This window comes from Esox lucius, chromosome 7 (genome assembly GCF_011004845.1).
Source record: "Esox lucius isolate fEsoLuc1 chromosome 7, fEsoLuc1.pri, whole genome shotgun sequence".
Classification (NCBI taxonomy): Eukaryota; Metazoa; Chordata; class Actinopteri; order Esociformes; family Esocidae; genus Esox; species Esox lucius.
The window spans coordinates 9,460,921-9,485,150 of record NC_047575.1 but is presented as its reverse complement, the minus strand read 5'-3'; the positions used below and the strand labels follow the sequence as shown (position 1 = coordinate 9,485,150).

The window sequence follows — 24,230 nt, the reverse complement described above, 5'->3', positions numbered from 1 at the left end:
CGAAAAAATTACTTTTCTTTCAAAAACAAGTTTTAAGGGACACCAAACATTTGAAGGGTATTGTACATTCTCCTTATGCTACTGTGTGGGTTCTTTTTCAGAGCCCTGTGCCACTCACATTGATGGCTGTCTTTTTTTACTGTACATGGGCTTCTTTGGCCTGCGACCCCAATAAGTAGTAGATTCAGTGGCCACATCCTTCAGTTTATACAAAAAAACACAGGAAGAGAAACAACACAGTTGTAAATATTACACTTAGAGGTGGATGTTCTAAACCACTAAGGTACAACTACGAACAACATTCAGAAGACACAATAATTAACAGATGAACAGAGACACTATACAGGTGCTGGTCATATAATTAGAATACCATCAAAAAGTTGATTTATTTCAGTAATTCCATTCAAAAAGTGAAACATGTATAATGCATACATTCATTCCACACAGACTGATATATTTCAAGTGTTTTTTCTTTTAATGTTGATGATTATAACTGACAACTAATGAAAACCCCAAATTCAGTATCTCAGAAAATTTGAATATTGTGAAAATGTTCAATACTGAAGACACCTGGTGCCACACTCTAATCAGCTAATTAACTTAAAACACTTGCAAAGGCCTTTAAATGGTCTCTCAGTCTAGTTCTGTAGGCAACACAATCGTGGGGAAGACTGCTGACTTGACAGCTGTCCAAAAGACCACCATTGACACCTTGCACAAGGAGGGCAAGACACAAAAGGTCATTGCTAAAGAGGCTGGCTGTTCACAGAGCTCTGTGTCCAAGCACATTAATAGAGAGGCGAAGGGAAGGGAAAGATGTGGTAGAAAAAAGTGTACAAGCAATAGGGATAACCGCACCCTGGAGAGGATTGTGAAACAAAACCCATTCAAAAATGTGGGGGAGATTCACAAAGAGTGGACTGTAGCTGGAGTCAGTGCTTCAAGAGCCACCACGCACAAACGTATGCAAGACATGGGTTTCAGCTGTCGCATTCCTTGTGTCAAACCACTTTTGAACAAGACAGAAGCGTCTCGCCTGGGCTAAAGACTAAAATGACTGGACTGCTGCTGAGTGGTCCAAAGTTATGTTCTCTGATTAAAGTAAATTTTGCATTTCCTTTGGAAATCAAGGTCCCAGAGTCTGGAGGAAGAGAGGAGAGGCACAGGATCCACGATCCATGTCATCTGCTGGTGTTGGTCCACTGTGTTTTCTGAGGTCCAAGGTCAACGCAGCCGTCCACCAGGAAGTTTTAGAGCACTTTATGCTTCCTGCTACTGACCAACTTTATGGAGATACAGATTTCATTTTCCAACAGGACTTGGCACCTGCACACAGTGCCAAAGCTACCAGTACCTGGTTTAAGGACCATGGTATCCCTGTTCTTAATTGACCAGCAAACTCGCCTGACCATAACCCTATAGAAAATCAATGAGGTATTGTGAAGAGGAAGATGCGATACGCCAGACCCAACAATACAGAAGAGCTGAAGGCTACTATCAGAGCAACCTGGGCTCTCATAACACCTGAGCAGTGCCACAGACTGATTGACTCCATGCCACGCCGCATTGCTGCAGTAATTCAGGCAAAGGAGCCCCAACTAAGAATTGAGTGCTGTACATGCTCATACTTTTCATGTTCATACTTTTCAGTTGGCCAACATTTCTAAAAATAATTTTTTTGTATTTGTCTTAAGTAATATTCAAATTTTTGGAGATACTGAATTTGGGATTTTCATTAGTTGTCAGTTATAATCATCACAATAAAAAAAAGCAACACTTGAAATATATCAGTCTGTGTGCAATGAATGTATACATTATACAAGTTTCACATTTTGAATGAAATTACTGAAATAAATCAACTTTTTTATGATATTCTAATTATATGACCAGCACCTGTACATTGCAATATTTTTACATTTTAAGGAACAGTTATTCCTTACAAATTTGTTTGTAAACAATGAAATGTTAGCAAAATTAACATTTAGTAAACCATATTGTTTTGCATTGACTATTAATATGCATCTATTTTCTTGCAGATTTACAGAAAAACACTAATCCAAAATATTTAAATTTCTAGTGTTAATGTCAATATCACTCCTTAAACTTAATTAGTTACTTTATTTCGTTTTGTTTTTTACATTGTTTAGGCAGGCATGGACACGGAAACATAGACCACAATTTAATCAGACAAAACAATCGTTAATTACTCTAATGCAATGTCATGTGTCGGCATGTCTCTGGCCCCCTCCCAGCTAAGGGTGGTGACGAGCTCTACAGCAGACTTGCGCAACTCAATCGCTGGCTGAAAACGGAGTTCTGCCCGTCGCAGGAGGTAGAGTTTGTAGATAACTGGCCTTCTTTTTGGGACTCTCCCAGAAATAGGGCCAGGCCTGATCTGCTGAGGAGCGACGGACTCCATCCTAGCTGGAGTGGTGCTCTTCTTTTATCTAGGAACATTGACAGGAGTCTCACTCCTATAGCTTTAACATGAGATAGGGTGCAGGTCAATAGCATAGCCAGAGTAGTTAGTACAGCTTTGTCACTGTGACTTGTTCCAGGCTGAGAAAAGTTAAACAAGGTAGTGCTAACAAAAACAACCTTATTAAGATAAAGCCTTCCTCCACCTCGGTCAAAAATAAAAATAATTGTATCACTTCGCATCTCAAAATGGGACTCCTAAATATTAGATCTCTTGCTCCAAAGGCAGTTGCAGTAAATGAATTAATCTCTGATCATAAACTAGATGCTATTGGTTTATGTGAAACGTGGCTAAAGCCTAATGAATTCATTGCCTTAAATGAGGCCTCTCCTCTTGGCTACACTAGTGATCATATCCCTCGTGCGTCCCGAAAAGGAGGGGGTGTCGCTAATATTTATGACAGTAAATATAAACTTACTCTCAAACATATCACAGAGTTTCATTCTTTCAAAGTTTTACTCATGAAAGTTAACCAGGCCGATCAATCATTTTACATAGCTACTATTTATAGGCCTCCCGGGCCATACACATTGTTCCTCAATGAGTTTCCAGAATTCTTGTCTAACCTTGTAGTCATGGCAGATAGTATTCTAATTTTTGGCAATTTCAATGTTCATATGGAAAACCCCAATGATCCTCTTCAAAAAGCCTTTCAAGCCATAATTGACTCAATGGGTTTCATCCAAATGTCTCAGGTCCAACACATTGCCACAATCATACCTTAGATTTAGTCCTGTCACGAGAAATAGATATTGTAGATCTAATAATTTACCCCCAAAATCCTGGATTATCGGATCACTGTCTTATTACATTTACCGTTAAAACAAGAAATCCACTTGCCCCCCAAACAATGAGTTTCAAAAGCCGTACTATAAATTCTCGGACTACAAATAAATTCCTTGATATTCTTACAAGTTCGCTCATTAACGTCAGAGTAAATAAATCTGTAAACGATCAAATCGAGGATCTAAACTCAATACTGCGAAATACATTAGACATAGTTGCACCACTAAAAACTAAAGAAATACGCAACAAGAAACTTGCTCCTTGGTACACCGACAATACTAGAGCACTTAAGCTAGCCTCCAGAAAATTGGAGCGAAGGTGGCGCTCCACCAAGTTGGAAGTATTTAGACTAGCCTGGATAGACAGTACAGTACAATACCGAAAATCACTCACGTCTGCTCGATCAGCTTATTTCTCCAACCTGATTGAGGCGAACAAAAACAATCCAAAATTTCTCTTTGATACAGTTGCAAAGTTAACAAAAAAGCAAAGCTTAGCAAGTGAAGTGGGTCTTCACTTTAGTTGTAATGAATACATGAACTACTTTGATGAAAAGATCGTCACCATTAGAAAACAAATAACTGACTCCTTAAATAGTTATGGTCCTCAAAATCTCAGTTGTCCAAAAAATTTCCGGAACCTCCCTGACCAGGTGTCAATGGGGACACTTGAATTTTTTGATACCGTATCGCTCGACACATTTACAAAATTTGTAATGAGTTCTAAACCCACAAACTCTCAGCTAGACCCGATTCCTACACAATTACTTAAGGAGTTATTTCCAGTGCTAGGTCAGCCAATGCTGAACATAATAAATTGCTCCCTTTCCTCCGGATGCGTACCAAACTCACTAAAAATTGCGGAAATTAAGCCTCTTCTAAAAAAATCTAATCTAGATCCCGACATATTAAACAATTATAGGCCAATATCGAACCTCCCGTTCCTCTCAAAAATCTTAGAAAAGTGTGTTTCCCAACAACTGAAAGCCTTCCTAAAGACAAAAAACATTTATGAAATATTCCAGTCCGGTTTTAGATCCCATCATAGTACTGAGACTGCACTCGTGAAGGTAACAAATGACCTTCTAATGGCCTCAGACAAAGGTTCCGCATCCGTCCTGTTGCTTCTTGATCTTAGTGCTGCTTTCGACACTATTGATCACTCCCTTCTCTTAGAGAGACTGGAAACCAATATTGGGCTACGTGGACATGTTCTAGCCTGGTTTATCTGAAAGATATCAGTTCGTTAGTGTGGATGGCATATCCTCTGACAAGTCAAAGGTATGCTTTGGAGTTCCTCAAGGCTCGGTTCTGGGCCCATTATTGTTCTCACTATACATGCTCCCTCTGGGCGATGTAATCCGAAATCACAATATTAACTTTCACTGTTATGCTGATGACACACAGTTATATATTTCAATGAAGCATGGAGAAGCCCCTAAATTAGCTATTTTGGAAGCATGCGTTTCAGATATTAGGAAGTGGATGACAGAGAATTTCTTGCTCTTAAACTCAAATAAAACAGAAATGCTCCTTTTAGGACCCAAAAAACAAAGAGCGTTGTTAGCAGATTTCACTGTGAACCTCGACGGCTGCATGGTCGTATCCCAAAAAACTGTAAAAAACCTTGCCGTTACCCTTGACCCTGACCTCTCCTTTGAAGAACATATAAAATATGTCTCAAGAGTTGCTTATTTTCATCTTCGAAACATTGCAAAAATTAGAAATTTTCTATCAAAAACTGATGCAGAAAAATGAATCCATGCTTTAGTTACTTCTAGATTAGATTACTGCAATGCTCTTCTCTCTGGTTATCCAGACAAATTAATAAATCAATTTCAATTAGTGCTGCACACAGCTGCTAGAATCCTAACTAGAACAAAAAAATTTGAACACATTACTCCTGTCCTGGCATCCTTACATTGGCTGCCTGTTAGGGTTAGGGCTGATTTTAAGGTTTTACTCTTAATCTATAAATCAATACATGGACTTGCTCCTACTTACCTTGCTGAAATGATCCAGCCATACATACCTACACGTAACCTTAGATCGCAAGATGCAGGCCTTTTAATTGTACCTAGAATTTCTAAACAAACAGTTGGCGGCAGGGCCTTTTCTCATAGAGCTCCACTCCTGTGGAATGATCTGCCAATTAAGGTTAGAAATGCAAACTCAGTGCAAACTTTCAAGTGTCTACTAAAAACTCATCTCTACAGCACGGTTTATAATTAGGTGTAGCCTGGCCCGGGGGCGTGAAGGTGACCAGTAGGCTTGATACTGTCCACCCTTGCTGTCTTGCCAGGTGGGCTCTCGTCGCCACTGGGATGCCCTCCCTCCAATGCCTTTCGGGGGAAGAGTCACTGGCTTGTTGTTGACTCTCTATTGCGCACTTGTGCAATTGGGCTGTACGCTGCTAGCAATACTCGGCCCTCATTCAGGGGGGTTGCAGTTGGTGGGTGTCCCTTTGGTTGATGCCTGGCAATGTGGTTGGATTGATTTCCTGCCTGTTGGGCCCTGTCCGGGGCCTCCCCCGGGTAGGGCCACAGTGTCACCGGACCCCCCCGTCTCAGTTCCAAGGTGTTACGCTGCTATATTATTGTGCTGGGGGACATGAGGGATGTACTACTAACTTTTTTCAGTTTCCTCCAGTTTTAAATTTTAGAAGGAGATGAGGTCCTGGTCCACACCTGCGGATTACCTGGTTTGGGGGGGCCTGTTGCTGTCCCTGTCCTTGTCCACCTGGTCATACTTCTGACCTAGTCTAAAATCAAATAGACTCTGGATTTAGCCCAGAGAAATGTATTTATTATTCCAATTGGACTCTTAATATCTCACCCGGCACAGCCAGAAGAGGACTGGTCACCCCTCTGAGCCTGGGTCCTCTCTAGGTTTCTTCCTAAAATTCGACCTTCTTAGGGAGTTTTTCCTAGCCACTGAAATTCAACACTACTGTTATTTGCTCCTTGGGGTTTAAGGCCGGGTGTCTCTGTAAAGCACTTTGTGACAACTGCTGTTGTAAAAAGCGCTTTATAAATACATTTTGATTGATTGATTGATTGGTCATGCAGAAAGAGACATTTTTGAGTAGCATTTCAGAAAAGACTGATTTTGTTGCTGTATTTCTGTAAGTTATATTTTTCACAGTGCAGTTTGCAGGCTACACCGCCTGCCGCCTGTCTTGATTCTGTTTTCACAATAGAGTAAAAACTCTCAAAAGAGAATCCATAAACAGGAAATGACTGAGCCCAGTGGTAATAGACAAATTGTATCTTGATTGTATCGCTGTCTAGCAGATAACACCCACCCACCTTGCAAGTAATTTGCTGACCACTGCCTATTTGGCAAAACTTTTCTGACTTTCAAGCCAATATTACTAGGAGAAAGAAAGTTTTGATTGGGAAATTATTGGTTGCATCACTGAGATTTGCCCAAATAAAGAAATAACCAAATTATTAAATCCTAATGTCAATTGCTACCATCCCCCTCTAAATGAAAACCAAACAATGGATGTCAGAAACAATTTTAGGTACTCCAGTCTACTACTTGTCTCTGTGGTTGATTAGCTTTGAGAAGTGTAAGACACAGAAATGTGTCCAGGAAAAGCACTGGGTGAATCACAACAACTTCCCCATCTACAGTCATGTGAAAAAGTATGTAAAACCTCCTGGAAAGTTGAGACTTCTTTTTAAATGTTTTACATATTTAGGTATCTATGATATATAAGGACGTTCATTGATAAAAGTAACTCAATTTAACAGATCATATGATAATATTTAACTTGAATTAATTGATGTAATTAAGATTCAAATTAATCAAAATGCAATTTCTTTGAGCCTAAATAATAAGATATGTCCTTATGAATGGATGGACCCTCCCAATTTACACTCTAATCATTTTCTAATTATTTATACTTGTTTTGGTGCACCTGATTCACATTTTTAGTTATGGTAAAGGGAAGGGGGTACATACTTTTTTGGCACTATAAAATTGCATTTTGTTTCATTTTAATTGCATAAATGGTTTCAAAGTAAAAAATTGTTGGAGTAATTTGTGAAACGTGGTTACCTTTATTGAGATATGATTCCAATATTAAAAAAGGGGTTGTTCTAACTTTTGCAAATGACTATTGACGATACCGTTTCGGATGAGAAGAAGAGGTATGGGTCGGCTGTATGTTTTGAAACCAGACCAGAGTAGAAATCTGTAAATGACCTGACAGTGATTAACGGACTGCACCATTACCACCCACCCAGGTCTTCAATCCACCAGCCGTACTCCTCAACATACTGACATTGTTCTTCTCTGCCCTAGCTCATTCACTCCACTCACTGGTAAAGTAGATCCTTGTGCCAGTATGGAAGGCAACATCCTTTCAGGATCTTCAAATGAAACCTTCTCATGTGCTATGAAAGCCAGTTATCCAACCAGTTTGTAAGAAGAACACTAAGCGTTAATTGAACCAGATTTCCATGGGTAACATTCAGGAATGTCCCGAGGCTTGCTGGAAGCATGCAGATAAGAGACGATCTGTGGTGGGCCTCAGACTAGTCCCTAGATGAGTTGTTATTCAAGCGTTTCTGTGTTTATTCCGGGTTTGGGCAGTTAAGGCGCCAGGCGCTTTAGCAGTGTGGGGACTCACGTCCTCCAGTCCTCCATCCCTGAAGCTGTTCTAGTAACTTCGCATGACCAACCAAGAAATTACCGGAGCATGGTCTGTGTCCAGCCCTTGGTCAGCAGTACTGTACCAGTTGTAAGCAAACCTTAAATCAAGAGGCCTGTGATTTGTAGAGTAGTTTCAACTTTGTCATTTACTCATAAGCTCCCATTAGAAAAACAGATATGTTCCAGCAGCTAGATCATCCTCAGGCAATTGAAACATTTGTAGCTTTTCTTTCTGTTCCATGATGTTACTTTTGAGCACATGGAATCAATTCGGAGTATCCAGTGTAAATGAAAGTGGTCTAGCTTAATGTGTTTGTGCAAAATGCCTGAAACTGAGGCGTGCCAACCAAGCTGACCACAGGAAGACAATCTTCATTAATCATCACTACCTGACATCTTTTGGAATTGGTAGAACGCCTTATTAGTGTGGCTTCCCATTGCCTCTGGACTGCCTTACAGCAGACAGAGAAAGCTATAGAAATGCAATAGATCTCTGGATGTGGAATGGAGAATGAGGAATATATATATATATTGTGTGTGTGTGTGTGTGTGTTTTATAATATATATGTTTTAGGATCTGTGTATGACTTTTTGTCCGTGCTGCTTTCTGGATGAACATTCAAAATGGACTCATCTGGACTTTCATTTTACATCACTGTACTTCACTTCACTTTAAATCACGAAGATGACAGTCCACAGTTCAAGGACATGGACAGGAGGAAAGCAGATTTTACATCGTTGCCTTTGTCAAGACCTTTTGAACTGCTACCTCTTTGGACTTCTCATGACAACATTTCAGGAGGTATTGCTGCACATGATTATTCCAGGAACGACTGACATGGTCCTCTTTGATCCTGAACCAAGCATGGTGAGAAGAGGTATAAATTGTCCACTCCTATAAACACATTTAAACCAGTGTATCTACTAACACAGCTGCTTTTTTATATCTATGGAATAAATTCTGTTTTCACAAGTTGAATGTATACACAGTATAGACTATGTAAAAATCCTTGAGTGGTCAGTGTTAACGATATTTGTATTTTGATGATGGTATTTTGTTCATGTAGCAGACTGTGTGTACATTTATATACCTGTAAAGAGTGAGGTAGATGTGTTTATTTCTGTGGTCTTGCATGTGTGTGAATATATGGAATGTTTGGAAGGACTGTTTAGAGCATAGGGTATGCAACTGGCGCCACAGTTTAGGATCAGGAAGCATGCCAAGTTGGGAGGGGTTATACATGTATATTTCTATTGTTGCCATTTCTTTATGAGGTACAATTTTTTGCATGCACTTAAAACCACACTAAACGTCCTCTAAAATGTTTTTAAAACCAACAACAAAATAGTTGTTTGTCAGTGCCTGTGCCAACTCACCGGTCACCAAATAAAACTTATGGTTCAGACACCAATTTAAATGAAATAGAATGTTATTTATAGATTTATCTTGGAATATAGAAAGAAAAATTGGAAGAAAATGTATATTTATTTAAAATGGTATTGGGTTAATCTCGTCTGTTGTAGAACATTTGTTAATGTTCCATACCTGACAGCTGTGGGCCCAAAGTAGAAGTTCTGTAGAATAGTAAGACCTAATGAGAGACCCTCCCTAGTAGGAGGTGGCATGTCCAAAAGAGGAGGGGACTCCGGAGAAAGATTAATGACATGCCACTGGGCATTGGTTTAGGAGCCTATTCCAGCACAAACTCCTGAAGTACAAGTGGGTGCAATACTGGCATGACTGGCATGTGTCTGTGATTAGCAAGTGTCCATTCAGAGACTTCATCATGTTTGTTCATTTAGGAAGTTCTCTGCAAAGGTATTGTGATCGAAAACTCCACAGGACAGAGAGGAACAGAATAAATGGACAGAAGAGAAGTAGGTGAGTACTTCTATTATTTATTACTATAGTAAACAAACAGCCCCTAAACAGGGTTTATGCAAACCTAAAAGGGTTCTTTGGCTGTCCCCACAGGAGAAAAGAACCCTTTTCAGTTCCTGGTAGAACCCTTTTCAGTCTCCAGGTACAAAACTTGTACCAAAACAATTTATCATTAATTTATAAATAATTGACCCTAAGATGTGTGTTTACAAAACATACAAAAGTATGGGACTATATGGGTAGTGTAGAATACCAGTTTGGTCACCTAGGAGTCCTACCAATAGTAGGAGAGTTCTATCAGATGTGCCAGAACGTCGTTGTTATTGGCTGTATCTCTGGAAGCAGACAACCAAGCTTGGTGGTGATAAGCTAGCATGACGTAGCGGTGACGTTCTGGCCCCACACGGCTGACCGAATCACCCGCCAACCTCTATCTCAGGAGCTTCACATCTTTGTAGCGTACCTCTGGTGCAGAGATACCAGTGATTTGGGCCAAAAAGGATAAAACATCTCGTGAAGAATCGACAATGGCTGTGAAGAGATATCCAAACGCACTCCCGACTTGCGTGCGCTCCCACTCACACAATCCACACTCACTAGACACATCATTCTTCAGTTGATTGGATTTTGTGTGTAGCTGTTCTTTTCTATTAATGTAGCAATCTTTTTGTCATGTTTTGCGTTGACCCAAGGAAGTATTTCTGCCTCTTCAGTAAAAAAATAATAGGGATCCAAGAACAATTTCAGCTTGACAACAGTACACTGGTGTCACGGAAACATTATTTGTAACCGTTCCCTCACTGTTTCAGAGGCTTCCTAGGCCTTGTCACTTACCCTCTTTCTACACGTTTCTCTTCCTCTTACCTGCATACATTTCTACATTAGTTTTAATGTTACATTTGAATGACCCTGTCTATACCACAGGGTGAGTTCGGAGAGGCTCCGGGCCCAGTCCCGTGTTGCAGCGAAGAGCCGAAGGGAGAGAGAGAGCCGTCTGTTTGGGGAGCTGGCAGCATGGCTACCGCTGCCTCCCGGTCTGACCGTCCACATGGACAAGGCTTCCATTGTCCGATTCACACTGGGCTACCTGCGTCTGAGAGCAGCTCTGGATCAAAGAGACTACTCGGCACCAGAGACCAGGGTCAGCTCTGACACAGCCCAATTCTCCGTGCACGGTAACAACATCCTGCTGGGTGTTCGGAATGACAAGGCTTTCAGGCTATTTACATAATTACATACAGTTATAGAAAGATAGATACATATAGATACATACATTGGTAAACGTCTGTACATTTATTAGAAAATATAAAGTATAGGTGCAACATAGGTAGTGGTCGAGGTGAACAGACCACCACAGCTTTCAGAGTCTTCAAGGAAGCATTCAGAATCTTCTAGAATTAGAATCGCATTGTTCTTTGTGTCAAATAGACTGCCAGCCAATGGATGAGCAATTCTCTGAGGAGATGGTGCTTGATTCTGCTCTTGGGGGTTTCATGGTCTTGGTGTCCGAGAATGGTCAGATAATCTACGCTACTGGGGACATCCATACACACACTGGGCTCAACCAGGTACAGTCACCACAGGGACAGATGTTGAGTGTTATATAGTGTAGGCAAATGCAAATAAAAACTTCTTTTTTCAAATTTCATGAGTAGATGGATGTCATTGGTAGGAGTCTGTTTGACTTCACACACCTCTGCGACCAAAAGGAGGTCAGAGATATCTTCTCAAAAAACCTAGGTAAAGGGGACTTCACAAACGGTAATCGAAGGTATTTGGTCAACGATGTATAGCAGATTACAGGCTGATTGGTTTTCATTTGTGCCATGTTTTTCCATCAGCTCCCAATGGAATACAGAAATACGATTTCCTCCTCCGCATGAAGAGCTCTCTGACCTCTCAGGGTCGAGCTGTCAACCAAAGACACACAAACTGGAAGGTCAGTAAAAGCTTATTTGTGTTACCATTTTGAGTTGAATGCTGCTCTTCAGTAGGGATACACATTTCACTCCTATCTATATCCGTTCTGTTATCTTGTCTCTCACTCCCCCACATGCAGGCGATTCACTGTACTGGAGTTAAAAAGAAATGTCCTCTTCCAGAGACCGCCTGCCTTGTCTTATTGTGTCGACCCCTACCAATTTCCCAGAACATGGCCAGGGACGCCAGCTTGAATCACAGAACCTTCCTGACCAGACATAGCCCAGACATGAGGTTCACCCACTGCCAATCAGGGTATAACTCCATCACTGTATTTATTGTTTTACTGCGTCTTCTTTTTACCAAGTACACTTGAGAAACAATGCTCATTCGTGATGACAATCTTGCCAAAGGCATTACAGTCCCAGACAATGTATAGTGACACAAGAAATACTCAAAAGAAACTACATACAATGGGATAGAATGTCAGATCAATAAATGACACCATGTGTGGTATTCTACACATGCAGAGAGATCAATTACACCATATGTTTGCTAAACACTCATATGCTGACAAATGACACTAGTAATATTATTTTGTTTTAGTGTCAAGGAGCTGACAGGATACACAGAAAGTGAACTTCAAGGCCAATCTGTGTATCAGTATTACCACGCCTCCGACTGCCAGAACATCTACAAAACACATCAGAACTGTGAGTCTCCACAAATAGACGGCTAGTGGGTTAACATAATAAAATAAATTTAAAAAAGATTGTTAATATTTAACGTATCAGACCTAAAACGGCTATGTACTCATGTCTCCGGGACAGTGCTCTCTAAGGGCCAGGCGTCTCTGAGCAGGTACCGACTGCTGCTGAAAGCAGGTGGTTATGTGTGGGCAGAGACAGACGCATCAGTGGTCTACAACCAGATTGGGGAGGCCCAGAGTATCGTCTGCCTCAACTACATTTTAAGGTGAGTTGTGAAACAGGAGGTGGCTTAAACTAGATTTCCGTCCTACTGGTTACTAGATAAATGTTCCAACTGTATGCGCCGTATCTGACAGAAAGCTATTTTTTTCTATGCGCACCACCTCCTTATCTCACCACAGCGAGGCGGAGCTACCAGAGATGACGTTCTCACTGCAGCAAACCGAAGCATTATTGAGGCCCTTTTACTCTGAACTTGAGGTTGGGCCCACGGTGCAGAATGAACCCACAGCAGATGACCACGTTCATCTAATCAACACAACAGAATCACCTCCAGGTCAGCCACTTCAGCAGACATTTGGCCGGGAAGCAAATGTTTTTCTCAGAGACTTGTTCCATTCAACTGTTATGTTCCTCTATATGTTATAGAACACCAGGATAAGATACAAACCTATCTTGAGCTCAAACAACAGAATCAAATGAACACAAACTCCCTCTCTGTGAGTAGGCCTATCTTTTCATTTATAGTAAAACCTAGTAAAAAAAAAACGTCAGCATCAACTGTGTTAAAGATACTTTTTCCAATGACTTCTGCATTGCATTTTTGTCTTCCTTCAGGAATTATGTGAGCTGGACCTAGACTCGTTGGCTCCATACATACCTATGGATGGAGAGGACTTCCTCCTCACCCCAGTTATAAACGGGATCTTAGATATGTCAGAGGGCAAGCCACCCAACAATGTTCATGTCATACCACCTGGTTTGGAGGACCATTCTTCGAAAGTCCAGACAGTAGCTCCAGATTTTCCTCCCCAGCTTCAGATGAACAATGTTCAGATGAAGGCCCGGTGTGACTCAGAGAGGACACACACAGTGAAGGAATCAGAGTTTGGGTAAACAGCTTTCAATCTCAATCGATAGACATGCATACATTCTTTTACATCTTGCCACCTTAAGCTTTGTCGTTGTTTGCCACCTCCGATCTCTCTCAACCTAAGACATCTGCTTCTCCTTCAGGGACTGCACACAGTCAGTCTACAGAAGAGGTTGTAGTGGATTCAATGAGGGCAATGATCATGACAGATGGGAGGATCTTGTCTTGACAGAATGTGGGAGTGACAAATATTACGCATCGTGTAGACATCCGCGCGGATTTGTGGCTGCCGCACGACTGCCTCAGCGGCCTGTTAAATGTTTCCCCCTTCACCGTCCAGACGGATCCACCTACCTGTGCAGACCACCTCCAAGGCAAGTGTTGTGGAAATGCACACAACAGACCACAAAATCCACGAAATTCAATGATACTGACCAGAGGTCCACATGCCATAATCCCTTTAGCCTACCGGTGCTTAGCCAGGTGGACTGTGAGGGGATTCTGGGGCCAACCAGCTGCCTGCTCCAGGGGTCAGAGATTACCTCCGTCCTGGACCAGGCTGCCTTACGATTCTCACACCTGAAAATGGTGGCAATAAATCAGCTCACAACCAAACATGCCCACATGTACACACCCAGGCCAGTTACTAAAATCAACTGTGGAACATCAACTTTGTACGCTGAATGGATAACATGAACTTTGTATATTTTTGGAACAAATCATGCCAGTCTTTCTGTAAGGCCCATTTATTTGTCATGATAAAACCTATTGTGAATTACTATAATGGACCTAACATACAAACAAACTGTGATGTATTAGCCTACTACATACTGCACTTTATTGCAATGATAAAGATAACGATGTTTAACTGTATGTGCCCTTACAATCAATCATTTTATTAGTTTTTATTTTTTTAGGTGATTTTACCCTTTTAAGCAATGAGCCAGAGAAAGTATGATAATGTCTAAGAGCCAGATGCCCCAATGTGGCCCTTCACTTGGGGTGCAGTGATTGTTATATATTATGTTTATGGGCCAAAAATAGCTCAGTTGGTAGTGCACGGCACCTACAACTCCAGGGTTGTGGATTTGATTATAATGTGGGCCAGTATGACAGTTAATGAAAATGTTTGCAATCCTTACTGCAAGTTGCTCTGGATAAGGGAGTCTGCTAAATAAGCTTGGTGTACAATATCTTTTGATCCACAAAATGTTTGATTGCAATAGTAGCCTTCTGTCTGATCATTTCACTTTCTTTCATCCCATAAAACTTTCCTATGGGGATATTTACACAATCACTGACCATCAGTATACACAGCGCAATTCAGCACTTAGTATTTCCTGATTTACCATTAAACACAGCTTTCAGCCACATCATCACCCAACCAGACCATCCACACCCAACTCCTAAGGAAATTTATTTTAGGTTCAACTAATCCTTAAGCTGAAACAGGTTATTAAACAGGTTATTGTGAAAGGGTAGGTTGAAAGGAATTAAGTTGTACATAGAAACTGAGTTGTGGTCACAATCTAGTTCAGTAAAATAAAAATAAATTAAAATACAAAAATTAACAACTACCCACAATGAGCTATTGTCAGTGTCATAAAGAAGACCCAGAGCAACACAAGCCAGCTTCAACTGGGTAATGTTAGCCAGTAGACATCAAGTGTTTGCCTCGTCCTATGCCTCTAGATTATTGGAATTAATACATTTTGGACTTCCCAAAGATGTTAGTGGTATTAAGAATTTTGGATATGGAATAAACCTCATGTGTACAGATGAACTAGGTAATTTTGCTGCCAGCTACAGCACTTACTGGAATCAGGAGAGCAGAGTAAGAAGTGGTTTTCACTGAACAGCATCCAGGACCCCGACGAACTTCCCTAACCCTAACCCTATTATGGATGTTTTAAGATATAGTGGATATATAACTTCAGTGTTTGTTAAACTTGTTTTTATCCACATATAACAAAAAGAGGGGGAAACCTGATTAAAGGATGTCACTCTTTGCAGTCTTCAAAGTTAAGCATTTTTACCATACCACAGCAGATGTCATAGTGGTGCCCTGTATTAAAACAATAAAAACATGTATAAAATACCTATTTAAAACATTTTCTCTCTGCCATTGTCAGTATTTTGGCATGAGGCAAAGTATTGCATTTCCTCTGTGCTTCTCGCCACATTCGCCTTCAACACATCAACATGGTGAACCTGCAGACATGGTTAGCCCACTCCCATGCAGTCAAGCAGTAAGTCACTCTTTAACCCTTTGACGCGTACGATCACACCGGTGTGATCAGTCTAGAGTGGTCCCTGAAGCCTACGATCACACCGGTGTGATTAGAACGTATCGTTTAGAACGCATCATTAGAACGCCTAGGTACGAGTGACGTAACAATGGCTGGTCAGACCGCGCTGTTATTTACTCACATTTAGCTCAAACAGCGTTTATAACTTCATTTCCTGATTGTAATTGTTTCAAGACCACACTATGTTATTAACCAGGTAGCAAGCATAAAAAAGTGTTACTTACGTACCAACAGGTAGCCAACACTAGAAGTTAGATTTTCTACAATAAATATAATACGCAAAAACGAATTATATTAGCGACTACTATAGAGCATCTAACCATTTCCTGAAAGAGCTGACAACCTGTCAAAATCATTGTGTAAAAACTTTCAAGTTACGTTACCTGTTGAGGGTGCTGCTATGCTTTTTATCAATCAAAGATAAAGAAAGGTGAGTTACTCTAAGACCTGATGGTCATTTACATTTGCCAGTCTTTCGGACAGATTTGCCATCCTGGGGAAACTATGATCTTCATTTTAGCTGCACTGCATTACAGGTCAAACTTTGTTAGCTAGCGGTTAGCTGACGTTTGCTAGCGGTTAGCTGACGTTTGCTAGCGGTTAGCTGACGTTTGCTAGCTAGCTACAGTTACACATAAACCAGCTCTTTGAATTTGAGTCAAAAAGAGAAGCTTGCAATGCAATGTATTTAGTGTTCCTTACCTGGCAAAGTGACTTCATGTCAACACTCAATGCATGTAGCTAACGTGGGGTTAATCCAGTCAGTTTGTTTTGGTAGGGTTCACGCACAATAGTTCAATTGGCAGATCTAGTAGCAAACCGATGCCGCAAACTAAAACAGTAGCACTATTTTGTTGAGAAAAAAGCTCGTAATCTTCAAAAATCTACCTTTTCACTGATCGCATTTGTCCATTACTAAATGCAAGAATCGGAATCTATACTTTTTTGAGAGCTTCTGAATAATTACGTAAAACTATTTACATACCACCTATTGCCTGATAGATTGCGTATGTTTTATTGATACAACAAGTGAAGCGTTTCAGTATCTTTCTCGCCGTGATCTTTAGAAATAAGACAGCATTTTTAAGATTGGTTCATAATTATTCAATATACATTTTTAACAGTTACTACCTGTAGAAGTTTGTTAATATAATTTAAATAAAAAATTAGATGCATAACTAGTAAGCAGCGTGGTGTTTTTGGGAAGCTGCAGATTAAATGTTTTGTGACGTCACAATCAAATTCTGGAACTCTGAGTGAGTGCTGAACTCACGCGCAAAAAAACTCACTCTGGGGGGCCGTTAAGGCATATTTGAAACTCACGCGTGAAAAGGTTAATCTTTCTGATTGCAGACGTTTGCTGTTTTATTTGATTTCTGTGGGTTCACTTGCTGATAGGCTCTTTGGCACAAATTGTGTTTTGCTAAGTTAATGCATAAATAGTTTATTTATTCCAAAAGTGGCTCAATTCGACATTGCAGTTAAAAGCTAGTAGTTATTTTTTTGAAAGTCACTGGCCAGATTATGAAGTAATAATGTAAAAGTTTAGTTGGACAGAAACTTTAGAGTAACTGCTTTCAAATTGGACAATTGTTTTTTGAAATGTACTTCAAACCAGTGGTCAAGAGGGCACATCATTTGGCAGCTTGAAATGAATACAATTGATCTGTCTGACGTCACAATTAAGTTAGATCTAGATAATTGACTAAAACAGTTAGAATATAGATCCCATATAACCTAGCGGTAAAACCTGTTAACAATCTCCGTGTTATTTAGCCCACACCCACACCAATAACATATGACCAATATTTTATCCACTTCAGATAAAGTCCATGTTTCATATAGGTTTACACCACCTCGGAATGTTTGTGTTAATGTCTATAGGAAAATCAGACCTTTATCAATATCTATGCCTTTTTTTGTCAATATTTGTTGTAGAGTGAATTGATGCAAATATGTTGACAAACCTAGCTTGTCTGACGAAATCTACGTCAGGACAAAAAACTCTGGTGGCTGACAACACCAAAACACAGATACTGTACAAATAAACACCAATACAATTTGTTAAAATCATTAGTAAGAGCAGCCATAAGAAAAGTCTAGGCTTGTTTTGTGTATTAGTGTTAATAAATGTATTCGCACTAATACATTTATTAGTGCTAAAATGTATTAGATTTAATGAGTTTTTAATAGAATTACACCCTGTGGATAGAAATAGGCCCGAATTCTGGGAAATTCCCATTTATTCAAACGACGTGTCGGGGTAAGACTCAATTTAAGGTAATCTAAAATCCTTATGGTATACATGAAGGATTATGACAAATCAACTATTCCTCTGGCTGCCTTCCCTCAAGACATCACAACTCTCAAAACCGTCGGAATTTACATTTGAATAAGTGAACGGTGCAGTACGTAAGACTTTTGATGTAGCTGTCACTGGAAATTATGACTTATTTTCCTTACGTTGCCAAGGTATAATTATAATTTTTTACATCACGCGAAACAAGCATGCTGACATTTTTATTGTGTTATTCTTTTTGCCGGATATGATGTGATCGTTTTCGCCGACGTTCAGCTGACGAGGTGGCCGAGTGGTTAAGGCGATGGACTGCTAATCCATTGTGCTCTGCACGCGTGGGTTCGAATCCCATCCTCGTCGACAAATTCCGTTTTCCCGGCTACTCTTTTTAGTGTTTTAACGTATATGTTAGTCTCTGCAAGTGTTATTAATGACTTTAGATAATTATATTACATCTTAGAAATTTTTTTTAAAAAACATTCCATGTGAAAGCTTTGGATTGGAAAAGTCCAAGTAAAACGCCAAGTATAGGCCAAGTAAAAGTCCTGATGATTGTGAAGAATTTTAAACAGTGAAATAATTTTAAAAATGTTTTAGAGTAACCCACATTTTTTGTTGCAGGTAACGCTTAAATATGTGCCTTCACTGTGGGAATTGTACAAATAAATATCTTCAACCCTGGCGCAGAAAGTATACACTTATCTTTTTAAAAACGTAGTGGTAGGCTCAAATTGCTTGGGGGCGCTGTTTCCTAATAAAAGGCAAGTGACTTTCTCTTGTTGGTATATTCTAAGTTATATTAAATAATTCAAAATATTTCATGGTATGAGGTGTATCAATCAACAAAACAGCAATGGTTTATTGATTTTATTAAAATCCAAATGCATGTTCAGTGCAACATACCCAGAAGAACATAATTCAATTTAGGCCTAACACAAGTGGGTACACATTAAAAACTGCAACCAAATATTGTTTAACTGGAGCGTTTATCTTGCAGTTTTGCTTTTAACCTCCATACAATTAATGTTCTGGCTTGTTTGCCATCTGTTTGTCTTAAATTAGCATTCAATAATCTGTTCATTATGGGCAACCTCAATAACGAGGTTTACAATACATAATATTGTAAAATGTAGCACCTGTTGAATTAACAGTTGTATAAAAAAAATTCTGATGCCGGTGAAATAGGCACCAGCAGTGAACAAGGAACTCCTTCCTCTCGACAATGTAATTTCCACTGTCCAAAAATACACCACTTAATTTATGTTGCAGTGATTTTTGAAGCACCAAAATAAGCATTATCTGTAGATGGACAGGGACACTTTAATGTTCCACAGGATTATATAGACATCCAGTTTCACAGTGATTCCAGAGGCCATCAGAAGGCTGATCTGGACCCTGTCAGTGTCCTTTATTCAACCATGTCTTTAATTCATTCCCTTCTCAACTGTTTATGTATATATATATATATATATAAAAATATTCCCTCTGTTGATCAAGCACGAGATTTTGCCTTGTTTTTGTCCTCTGACTTGGAGGTGATGATCCAGCGATAACAGTCAGTGATACTCTTGTTTTGTTCTACAGCACAACTAGTGCAGTATACAATGCCCAGAGCCAGCATCACCACGATGAAAACACACAGGGGCACCAGGAGTGCTACTAGTAGCCAGCTCTTGTCATGCTTCTTTTTCCCCCTACTTTCAGACTGCTCGTCCTCTGGTGCAAATGTCGTTGTTTGGGCTTGAGGTGGGACACTGAATCTGGTAGGGGTGGCCTTGACCCCTGGGTCACTGTCAAGGGTTTCTACCACACTCCCAACTCCCTTGTCATTCTTGACTGCTGGGCGCTGGCCGTCGCTAACCCTCAGCACCACAGCAGGATCACCTGCTTGGCTATTTGTGTTGTCATCTTCCTTGGAGGAGCTGGCTGAGGGTGTGACAGGGTCCTGAGCGGGCTTTTTCCGTGTGAGAACATCCCACGGTAAGTTATGGTCCTCTGATGGCCTGTTAGGAATCGCTGTAGAAATTGTCTCCTCCTGAGGGGCTTCTGTAAACCAGCCCAGGTCAGTTGGAAGCCTCTCAGTGATGGTCTGCTCTGGTAGCCACTCCAAAGGTGTTATGCCTGGTATAAAGTCTGGGAATTCGGGGGCCCAGGTGATGGAGGTTTGGTAGGGTAAGGTAGCTGCAGAATACTCATCATCGCCCTCCGAAATGGCAATACAAGACCGTTGGTCTGCCTGCAGCTCAAACCCTGCCTCACAAACGCATTCAAAACCACCTACATAGTTGAGACACAACTGTTCGCAGCTTGTGGAGATCTGGCATTCATCTATGTCCTGGCAGAGGTCCGAATCACCGGGCAGCTTAGCGAAGCCCTGGCGGCAGCGGCAGGTGAAGGAGCCAGCTGTGTTTTCACACTGATGTTCACAGCTGCTGGATTCTTTGCATTCGTCGATGTCCACACACTCGCCGTCTTCATCCGGCTCATAGCCCTCGTTGCAGCGGCACTCGAAAGTGCCTGGAACGTTGACACATATGTGGGGGCACGGCGTCTGGAGACACTCATCGACATCCAGGCAGTTGTGTCCATTAGGGGCCAGCAGGTAACCATTTGGACACTTGCATCGGTATCCCTTAGCGGTCTCCTCACAGTTAAACTCACAATTGGCCGTGCCACAGGAACGGTCCAACTGGCAGGTCCGGTCGTCTTCGGCCAGCGTGAAGCCCTCGGAACACTCGCAGTAATACTGTGCGCCTGCGTTCTGACAGAAATGCTCACAGCCCCCGTTTTCCTCTTCACACCAGTCGTGGGCACCTTGAGAGCAGAGGGGGGTGTCTTTCGACCAGCCTACATAGCCGTCTTCCCTCAGCATGCAAAGAACTGACTGGTCTTCTACTCGTTCCTCACCGTCCGGGCAGGGCATGTTGGCCACCGAGCCAAAGGGGACGTGAGTGAGGACGGTACTTAGCAGGCCGAAAGGGGTGGTGTACAAGACGCGTCCCCCTCCCTCACTCTTCAGAGTGGGGCACATCCCCCTGTAGGGGAAGTAACACATGAATCCATCCACAGGCAGCATGCAGGAGCCTTCCAGCCACTTGAAGTTGTCCGCCTGGTCCCGGGTTTCGGCCGCGGTGTTGACGGTCATGACGACACAGCGGGGCGCGGCGCAGGTGTTCGGCGAGTCCGCTCTCACCCAATTTGTGTACGGCGTGTCCTGTTCACCTGTGATCCACTGGAATCCCCTGAGGGGTCGGGAGGCTGAGCATTGCCTCGGCTGGCGGTGGAGCCCAATCCACACTCTGACTCTGGCGCGAGGGCCGCGCTGCTCAACCAACGACAGGAGCTCGTGGACTACAGTCACCTCCTCAGAACTCCTCAAGGTTGCCAGGTAACCACCTTTGTCCTTGCAGAACCTAGCAGATTCACGAAAGGTTTTGCGCTGGAAATAGACAGCGTAGCAGCCTACCGCCGTGCACAGGGCATCTTGCTCCTGCAACTCTTGCGCCAGAGACTGGGGAGGCCAGCAGGTACCCAGGACTGCCAGGAGAGCACAGAAACGCAAGGCACAGCTCATCTCCCCCATCAGTACGAGTCTTTTTCCCCACCAGTCTCTCAGAGTGAAGTTGTACTTCAGCTTCGTTTTAATACAACACCAATTTTACAGAGCAAAGCACTTGGTTTACATTTAATCTAAGGCCTTTTCCTCAGCTCCCTAGTTCTCTACCTTCAGCTTGGTAGCCGCATTCTAACTGATCTGCAGAGAAAGAAAAGAGTGGGGAGGGAGGGACGGAGGGAGGGAAGAGGGAGGGTACGTAAAGGAAAAAGAACTGTATGTTTTTGGAAGAGGGGGTGGATAATGACTGAGTGCGCAGAGGTGGGGGTCTGCCGTGCTGGACGGTGGTTTTCCCTTGGGCCGTATGGTTCTCATAACTTTAAAGGGAATGGCTCTAAAAACTGCTACCAACCACCCCCGCCACATCAACTACTTCAGCTCCATCCACAATAATGGAAACTGTTTAATTTTCCCAGTTACTTAGACGGGCGAATTAGATTCATCATTGTTTTTATTCTAGGGTCGGATCTGTGAGACATTTTTTCCATTCTCATTCTGATGTTCTGTATATTCAATAATGAAATAATTAATTTCAGGTACTGAATTTCCTGTCCAGCTACTCGTAAACACCTCGTCTCTTTTTCAATCGTCTGTCGGCTGTGACATATAAAGAGGTTATGTGTGGCTGGATCTATTAATCGAATAAGATATGAGTATACTGTTCACTCATTCCATCCAAACACCAGAAGCCTGGAGATAGATTGCTGGGCCTACATTCATCGTGATATTGGTTGAGTGCAGGCTGATTGGGCCAAGATGTGCGACTACACAGGTTTACATAACCTGGGGCACATTAAAAAGTATGCAGAGCAATCGTTATTTTTTGTCATGCTGAGTTTTTTAGTGTCAGATTGAAAAGTAGCAAGAAGGTTCATTGTAGCTTTACCAATACAGTAGGCACCAAACCAGCGTAAAGGCAATCCAACAGACACAGGGTTCAAGCAATAGCTGTTTTTGTTCAGTGAACCTATTCTCTTACAGTCTGTAAATTAAGTCCACCAGTCTGTAAATTAAGTTTCCAATCCTTCTGGGCTGACTATGGCATCACTCCCTTAGCAGGTATGCTAGCTTGTTGTTTTTAGCCATCCCTGGAGTAGAATATGCTTTCAAACAGTCCAAAGTCTTACCAATCTTTTCCAAGTCAAACAAGTCTGGTTCTGGATAATTTCCCTCCAGATGGCTACATGATCTAGTCTTCCAACGATACAGCGGTAGGCTAGATAAAGAGCCATGCTGAAGGCTTATGAAACATACTAGATAGGAGTCTTTCGGCTGTTGATACCTGGATGCATTTGTATTGGGGGTTGTTTTTGGTGCATTACCTTCAAGGACTCTACAGATAAACAGTGGATATAAAAAGTCTACACACCCCTGTTAAAATGCCTGGTTCTTGTGATGTAAAAGAATTAATCATGTCAGAACTTTTTCCACCTTTAATGTGACCTATAGTGTGAAAAAATCAATTGAAAAACCAACTGAAATCTTTGAAGGGGATAAATAAAAAATGCATAATGTGCACTCCCTTAAACTAATACTTTGTTGAAGCAACTTATTTTATTACAGCACTCAGTCTTTTTAGGTAGGAGTCTATTAGCATAGCACATCTTGACATGGCAATATTTGACCACTCTTCTTTGCAAAAGCGCTCCAAATCTGTCAGATTTTGAGTACATCTCCTGTGCACAGCCCTCTTCAAATCACCCCACAGGTGTTCAATTGGATTCAGGTCTGGGCTCTGGCTAGGCTATTCCAAAACGTTTGTCTTCTTCTGGTGAAGCCATGCTTTTGTGGATTTGGATGTGTGCTTGGGTCGTTGTTATGCTGAAAGGTGAACTTCATCTTCAGCTTTCTAATGGACGCCTGAAGGATTTGTGCCAAAATTGCCTGGTATTTGGAACTGTTCATAATTCCCTCCACCCTGACAAAGGCCCCGGTTCCAGCAGAAGAAAAACAGCCCCAAAGCATGATGCCACCATGCTTCACTGTGGGTATGGTGTTCTTTGGGTGATGTGCAGTGTTGTTTTTGTGCCAAACATACCTTTTGGAATTATGGCCAAAAAGTTCAACCTTGGTTTCATCAGACCATAACAAATTTTCCCACGTGCTTTTGGGGGACTTGATGTTTGTTTTAGCAATCTTCAGTCAGGGCTGGATGTTTTTCTTTGTAAGAAAAGGCTTCTGTCTTGAAGAATACAGGAGATTGTTGTCACATGTAGCACAGAGCCAGTACTTGCGAGAAATTCCTACATTTCATTTAATGTTGCTGTAGGCCTCTTAGAAGCCACCCTGACCAGTTTTCATCTCATCTGTTCATACATTTTGGAGGGATGTCCAGTTTTTGGTAATGTCTCTGTCATATTTTCTCCACATGATGCTGACTGTCTTCACTGTGTTCCATATATCTAATGCTTTGGAAATTATTTTGTACCCTTCTCCTGACTTATATCTTTGTCAGGACATGAGTTTGAATGTGATTGG

The 24,230-nt window shown here is 41.5% G+C and overlaps 2 protein-coding genes and 1 non-coding gene across 6 annotated transcripts; 2 read left to right on the top strand and 1 right to left on the bottom strand.

Moving 5' to 3' along the window:
- The first annotated feature begins 8,516 nt into the window (after window positions 1-8,516).
- hif1al2 (hypoxia inducible factor 1 subunit alpha, like 2) lies at window positions 8,517-14,754 on the top strand. 4 transcript variants are annotated; one of them, XM_010895240.4, is made up of 14 exons: window positions 8,517-8,804; window positions 9,730-9,808; window positions 10,733-10,983; window positions 11,237-11,376; window positions 11,464-11,548; window positions 11,650-11,747; window positions 11,868-12,043; window positions 12,335-12,441; window positions 12,559-12,703; window positions 12,840-12,994; window positions 13,087-13,157; window positions 13,276-13,550; window positions 13,675-13,905; window positions 13,996-14,754. In XM_010895240.4, the coding sequence occupies exons 1-14, from the start codon at window positions 8,612-8,614 to the stop codon at window positions 14,225-14,227; spliced, it is 2,238 nt and encodes a 745-aa protein (XP_010893542.1). In that variant the 5' UTR covers window positions 8,517-8,611; the 3' UTR covers window positions 14,228-14,754. The 4 variants fall into 4 exon arrangements, with proteins under 4 accessions (XP_010893542.1, XP_010893541.1, XP_010893540.1 ...); XM_010895239.5 differs by having other exon boundaries at window positions 8,518-8,804; window positions 11,958-12,043; window positions 13,675-14,754; XM_010895238.3 differs by having other exon boundaries at window positions 8,519-8,804; window positions 13,675-14,754.
- A 3,663-nt stretch (window positions 14,755-18,417) lies between these two features.
- Window positions 18,418-18,499, top strand: trnas-gcu. The gene has a single exon. It is a non-coding gene; the product is annotated as a tRNA-Ser (tRNA).
- A 492-nt stretch (window positions 18,500-18,991) lies between these two features.
- On the bottom strand, window positions 18,992-21,892 carry cd248b (CD248 molecule, endosialin b). The gene has a single exon (XM_010895237.4). It carries the CDS (start codon window positions 21,720-21,722, stop codon window positions 19,632-19,634), a length of 2,091 nt encoding a protein of 696 aa, XP_010893539.1. The 5' UTR covers window positions 21,723-21,892; the 3' UTR covers window positions 18,992-19,631.
- Window positions 21,893-24,230: the final 2,338 nt, after the last annotated feature.

What these genes read in the sequence shown, in the direction of transcription:
- hif1al2 (XM_010895238.3), top strand. Translation starts at nt 8,612, where the DNA reads ATGACAGTCCACAGTTCAAGGACATGGACAGGAGGAAAGCAGATTTTA. An exon ending in AAAGACACACAAACTGGAAG is followed by an intron (nt 11,748 to 11,867) that starts GTCAGTAAAAGC and finishes CCCCACATGCAG; the next exon opens with GCGATTCACTGTACTGGAGT. An exon ending in TTCACCCACTGCCAATCAGG is followed by an intron (nt 12,044 to 12,334) that starts GTATAACTCCAT and finishes ATTTTGTTTTAG; the next exon opens with TGTCAAGGAGCTGACAGGAT.
- cd248b (XM_010895237.4), bottom strand. Translation starts at nt 21,722, where the DNA reads ATGGGGGAGATGAGCTGTGCCTTGCGTTTCTGTGCTCTCCTGGCAGTC.